This window comes from Microtus ochrogaster, chromosome 24, assembly GCF_000317375.1.
Source record: "Microtus ochrogaster isolate Prairie Vole_2 chromosome 24, MicOch1.0, whole genome shotgun sequence".
Classification (NCBI taxonomy): domain Eukaryota; kingdom Metazoa; phylum Chordata; class Mammalia; order Rodentia; family Cricetidae; genus Microtus; species Microtus ochrogaster.
Genome location: NC_022024.1, coordinates 32953472 through 32959816, shown reverse-complemented (window position 1 = coordinate 32959816; position 6345 = coordinate 32953472). Strand labels below are relative to the sequence as shown.

The window sequence follows — 6345 nt, the reverse complement described above, 5'->3', positions numbered from 1 at the left end:
GAGATATTAAATTCCCGTTCGACAAAGCCCAGAGAACACGGTGTGCTAGAGAGAAGAGAATGACAATGACTCAGAAGAAAACCACGAACAAACAAACCATTAATTCAGTATGCACTGGCATTTTGGGGCACTGTTGGGGAATTCATCACAGAGCTCGGCTTCATCTGAGTTATTTCATTGAAGGCCTCTCTATGGTAGCCATGTCCCACAGTACTAGAATGTCCTAGTTGCTAGTATTCATGTTTTTAAAATCCCAGCACTCGGGAGACAGAGGCAGGCGGATCTCTGAGTTACAGGCCCACTTGGTCTACAAAGTGGGTTCCAGGATAGTCAGGACTGTTACACAGAGAAACCCCGTCTTGAAAAATCAAATAATAGTAATAAGTAATAATAAAATAAATAAATGCAACCAATTTTAATACTGTATCTTATTTTATCCAACTTACTAAAATGCTATCACTATAATAATATTAATATATTATTTAGTGTTGGGCTTTTGTTTTGTTTTGTTTTTCAAGATAGAATTTCTCTGTGAAACAGTCCTTGCTGTCCTGGAACTAGCTCTGTAGACCAGGCTGGCCTCGAATTCACTGAGATCCGCCTGCCTCTGCCTCCTGAGTGCTGGCATTAAAGGTGTGTGCCACCACCGCCCACCTTACTGTTATTTTTTTATACTAGTAGATAGCATATATTCTATTAAATATAATATTAGTGGTGGTGGAAGAGAAGCAATGGCTCACTGTCAACAGTGTATGCTGTTCCTGCAGAGGACATGGGTCTGGTTCCCAGCACACACAGCTGGGCAGCTGACAACTTGCCTATAAACCTCAGCTCCAGGGCATTTGATGCCCCTTCTGATCTCATGGGCACCTGTACACATGCATACATAATTTAATTAATAATATAAATAAAATATTGGTAATGATATCATTTTCATATGTCATAACATAAAGAATTATTAGCGAAAGTTGGGTGTAGTACCTCATGTCAGGAACCCCAACACTTGGGAAGCTAGGACAAGAGAAATGGAAGCCAATCTGAACTACATAATGAGTTTAAGTACATTCACAATCTCCCCACCAAAAACAACAACAACAACAAACAACCACCAAAAGAGCAAAAGGAGGAGGAGGGGGAACTAATGTCAGCTAAACTACCTTCCTTTTTCTTACCAAGTCTTTGAAATGAGTGCGTACTTTACGTTTATGAAAGATCTCAATTTGGGATAGCCACATTTCAAGTGTGCAAAAAGCCAGGCAGGTACTGTGATGGACCAATAGTCCAGCTCTAGAACGGCCCCTGGGAGGAGCAGAGGCAAAAACAGAGAACAGGAAACCACCATGTCCAGGGGGGGAAGTGTTATAATGATCATGTGTCTCAAGAACCCCGTGATGGGCTCTGTTCTCTTCCTTTCTTCTCCGCTCCCCCTTTCTTTCTTTTTTTCTTTCTTTCCTTCCTTCCTTCCTTCTTTCTTCCTTTCTGTCTTTCTTTCTTATTAATTAATTAATTAATTAATTTATTTATTTTTGAGACAGGGTCTCGTAATGTAATTCTGGCTGTCCTGGAACTCACTCTTTCAAACAGGCTGGCCTTGAACTCATGGAGATCCACCAGCCTCTGTCTCTCAAGGGCTGGAATTAAAGGCTCGCGCCACCACCACCACCCGGCCCTTTTCTTTCTCTTTCTTCCTTTCTTCCTTTCTTCCTTTCCCTCTCTCCTTCCTTTCTTTTGTTCTTTCTTTTTCTGAGTCAGGCTTGGGCTATTACCATCATGACTGGCTTCTGTGAAGTTTTTGGAAGCTTTACAAGTTGAAGCAAGATGAGCCAATAAGCAGGAGAAATTTAGAAGCCTGGTATGAAACGAAAGGCCTCCCAGACGGGCGTGGAGGCTGGCACAGGACTTTAGTCCCAGCACTCAGGAGGTGGAGGCAAGGGGATCCAGGACAGCCGGGCCTACACAGAGGAATAAAAGAGACTGCCCTCACTCCATGGTTCAGTTTCTTCGGGAGTCAGTGAGGCTGTTTCGTGTGAAAGAAATATGAAGGAGAAACACGGGCATTCTGAGGAGCCGTTAACGCCCTTCCAGAGAAACAGTACCACAGAACAGCTGGAGGCCACAGACTTTTTCAGGAGGAAGTTTGTTGAAATCCATTCGGGGGAGTTTCTCGCAGGGATTTGACCTGCGTCTGTGAGGGTCTCTGACCCTTTGGCTTGGCTAGAAATACGAACCACCTGGACATGAGACCAGCAAATGGAAATGCTTGGATGGGAAACTGAGGCCGGCATGTCTGTGCTGGGACTCTCTGGTTGGTGTATCAAGAGATTTGCCTCGTCGGGGCAGTGGGGGCACACACCTTTAATCCTAGCACTTGGGAGGGGAGGCAGAGTTCGAGGCCAGCCTGGTCTACAGAGCAAATTCCAAGACTGGCTGAGGAAAATTTGCCTCTAGAAGTTGTAAACAACAACAACAAAAAAAACTGTTTACAACGCTACAAACGTCCCTTACGTCTACATTTTACAATCAACATAAGCTAAAGATTTAAGGAAATCTCTTTTGAAAGTCCAAACATCTTCAAACAATAAACAGGACAAGGAGAAGCAGGAGTTATCTTAGGAGTGAAGGCTGCAGTGTGCTAGTACACACCTCAGTCTTGGGGCTTAGTTCCTCCTTGACTAAAAATTCCATAATTATATTTCCCCAAGACTAGGAGAGGAACCCAGCTAGGTGGTGCATGCTTTTAATCCCAGCGTGTGCCTTTAACCCCAACACTCGGGAGGCTGAGATGCAAGGGTTGCTGCAAGCTCGTGGCCAGCCTGAGCTACAGAGCAAGACTCTATCTCAAAACATTAAAGAAAACAAAAGCAAAATTGCGTACTCAGGCTACCTGGTGTTAATATCTATTTAGGGGAGAAACAGGGAGCTCAGAGTTTAGTCACACAGCTTTTTTTTTTGGGGGGGGGGCGTCAGTTGATGGGTTTGTAATGTAACAGTAAAATTGCTGAAGAATATAGACCGCTTGGCGAATTTGCACGGCATCTTTGCACAAGGGTCATGCTAATCGTCTCTGTCACCCCAGTCTTACCGCGTGTGCTGCCAAAGTGAGCACAGAGCTGAGTGTTTAAAGGACAAGATGTGTCCCAGAGCTTGGCCACTACACACCATGACCTGGACTACATTGCTTACAAAATAGCACACACACACACCCCAATTTTCTTTCCTGCAATCTGACACAAGATCAAAAGATGGAAAACTTTCCACCCTTGGAATATGGTATCGCTTTTATTTTCTTGGCTTAAATACTTCATTAAAGAAAGAAAGGGAACTGGGGGTGATCATACACACCTGTAATCCCAGCACTTGGCAGGCTGAAACAGGCTGGCCAGCGGGAGTTACATAGTCTCAAGCAAGCAAATAAACAAACAAAACACACACAGGAGAGGAAGAGAGAGAGAGAGAGAGAGAGAGAGAGAGAGAGAGAGAGAGAGAGAGAGAGCGCTTCCGTTTTCTTTTTTTACTGAAAATAGATTCTTCTTTGATACACTCCATCCCTACCACAGTTTTCCCGCCTTTCCCTCTTCCCATGTCCTCCCACCTCCCTCTCCCCTAGATCCACTCCCCTTCCGCTTCCCCAGAAAAGAGCAGGCCTCCAGGAGACAACCACCAAACCAAGAAAACCAAAATACAGTATGACAAGGTCAAAAGCCCTCGCATCGAGTCTAGACCAGGAGGGAAGGGGTCCTTTCTTAAGACACCAGTCCCGTGAACCCAGGCTGATCCGCCTGCCTAGGCCTGTCAAGAGCTAGACCTACAAGCATGTACCATCACGCCCAGCTTTCATTTCCTGTAGATCAGAATATATAAGCATGATTAAACACTCATTTCTTTTTTTTCTCATTGCTTAAAAAGAAAAGAGTGAATTTCGTACCGAAGACAAGAGCGGCCACTACAGAAAGGCTAAGCGTATCTTGGTTGACTTAGTCATGAGTGATAAGAGTTTAAGAGGAAACTCCCTGAGTACAGCTGAGCTGGTCAAACTGCCCGTGTCCTCAGCGGGCAACACGTCTGGACTCTGGGGGATGTCGCAAAGCTACTTCTTTAAGTGCAATGCCAATATTTGATGTCTTTAACCAAGCACTTCAAAAATATTAAATATTTTCATGTGGCTTGTGAAACCGACTGGTGGGAAGGAAATGTCAACAGGCTCGAGTGTACCTTGCTTTTTTTCTATCCCCCTTCACTCCTTCCCCCAAAGCCTGTTTGGATCTAATTCTTCTGTAGCACTGTACACTTTTCTCCTATTTCCTCTGAAGAGAACGGACAGCTGGCAAGGGAAAACTCCTTCATGCTTTAGGAACAGCGGCATAGAGGGAACATCAGACTTGCTGGGACAAAGATGCTTTGCTTTAGTTGAACTGGAATCTGGATCCTAAACCTTCTCCTGGGCCCATCTGCGCCCATCAAAATAAAGTACAACTTAACTGGGATATAAATTTAGAATAGGAAATCAATTTAACTAGCCCCTGATTAAGGTTAGTGCAGTAGGCTGAATCAGAATGGCCCCCCACAGGCTCATATAATCTAACGTTTGGGTCTCAGTTGGTGGAACTGTTTGGGAAGAGTTCAGAGGCGTGGTCTTGTTGAAAATGCATCACTAGGGGTGGGCTCTGAAGTTTCAAAGGTCTTTGCCATTCCCAGTTACCTCCCTTTGCCTCACGACTGTAGATCAAGATGAAAGTCCTTAGCTACCGCTCCGGTGCCATGTGGGCCTGACCGCCTGCCTGCTGCCATGGTCCCCTCCTCCTTACCCCATGACAGTCACTGGACTCCAACCCTCTGCAATGGTAAGCACCAAATAAACTCTCTCCTCAATAAGTTGCCTTGGTCATGGTGTCTTTTCCCAGCAACAGAAACAAAGTAACTAAGACAGATATAAAGTGTCTCCATCCCAACCCCCAAAGGTTCAAGCATCTGTGGGGGACTTGGTCCCAGCAGGTGGCACTATTGGTAGAGATTCTGGAAACTTTAAGAGGTAGGGCCTATCTGGAAGAAGCAGATCACTGAAGTCAGTCCTTGGGTCAGGGCTTGGGGTGGCATGTCCCAGACTCCTTCCCCCACCTCCTCCTCCCATCCCTGCCTCTCCTCCTCCCCTTCTCCCCCTTCCTCCCCTCTATCCCTTCCTTCCTCTTTCCTGTTCATAACGAAGCGGAGAAATCCCGTGCCCACATGCTCCAGTTGTCACGGTGTTCTGCAAGAGCTCCTGGGTCCCAGCAACCATGGCCTGAAGTCTCAGAGACAGTGAATGGAGTCTAGTAACCCATCTCCTCCCAACTGATACCATCTCTCTGGTGAGAGTCCACCCCCTCTGTCCCCAACCCCTGGGATATTTGATTGCCCTGATTGTGTCTTGTACAAGAATCCCACCTAGGAAGTTTAGCTACCTCAAGGTTTCCTTGGTTCTCTTCTACCCAGTGACCCCAAGTTGCTCCCTCGCTCTAGACTCCCACTTAGTTTGTCTTGGCAGACTGGGGAGGGAGTGGGTGTGGCTTATCTCTTAAAGAAACAGGACAGGCCATTACATCCACGGGTACTCAGTGAGTCTCTCACTATTGCAAGACCCCCAGTTGAGCAGCCCCCCTCTAGAACAGACCATATTTTTCCAGCTGACATGTGGAAAGGATACTGGGGATGACAGCTACACAGGAAATGGCAGAGATGACCATGCGGACATGGCACGTGGTGTAGCTGTTCCACTGGGGACACGATTTGTAGGAGATGACCGATTGCAGGAACGTGTAAACCACACCGCAGACGAAAGCCAGGAGGGCGCCGGCATCGTGGACCGCAGGCATAGCTAACTCCTGCAGAGATCGTGAATGGGTTCTTACTCCATGGGGAAGGGCTAACCAGAAGCCACCAGCCGCTCCTTCACGCACTCTGGGAGGCTCCAAGCCAGCGATTCTCAACCTTCCTAATGCTGAGACCCTTTAAGACCATTCCTCACGTTGTGGTGACCCCCAAACATAAAATTCTTTTCGTTGCCACTTCATAACTGTAGTTCTGCTGCTGTTATGAACTGTAATGTAAATATCTGGTGTGCAGGATATCCGATAGGCAACCCCTGTGAAAGGGTCATTTGACTGCCCCAAAGGGATCGCGACCCCCAGGTAAGAACTACCTTCAGTCATCAGCAGTCAGGAAGGTAGGTGTCCATTCAAGTATGGGTATGAGAAAAGCCTCCCCCGCTGAGGAACACCTGCAGCTGAAGCCCCTGGCTCCACCATCATTCTGGTACAAATGGGAAAGGAAAAAGAGCATGCACCCTGGAGGAGAGCTGGGGATGGGCCT

General features: G+C 46.6%; 1 protein-coding gene and 1 non-coding gene across 2 annotated transcripts in view; both read right to left on the bottom strand.

Annotated features, from left to right (window-relative positions):
• Dram1 (DNA damage regulated autophagy modulator 1) overlaps nucleotides 1-6345 on the bottom strand; it is a 35636-nt gene that overhangs the window by 6718 nt on the left and 22573 nt on the right. Inside the window, exon 4 of the mRNA XM_026784499.1 lies at nucleotides 5681-5858. Coding sequence (XP_026640300.1) covers nucleotides 5681-5858 — 178 coding nt within the window. The remainder of the gene's footprint in view (nucleotides 1-5680; nucleotides 5859-6345) is intronic.
• On the bottom strand, nucleotides 3002-3106 carry LOC113457394. The gene has a single exon (XR_003377981.1). It is a non-coding gene; the product is annotated as a U6 spliceosomal RNA (small nuclear RNA).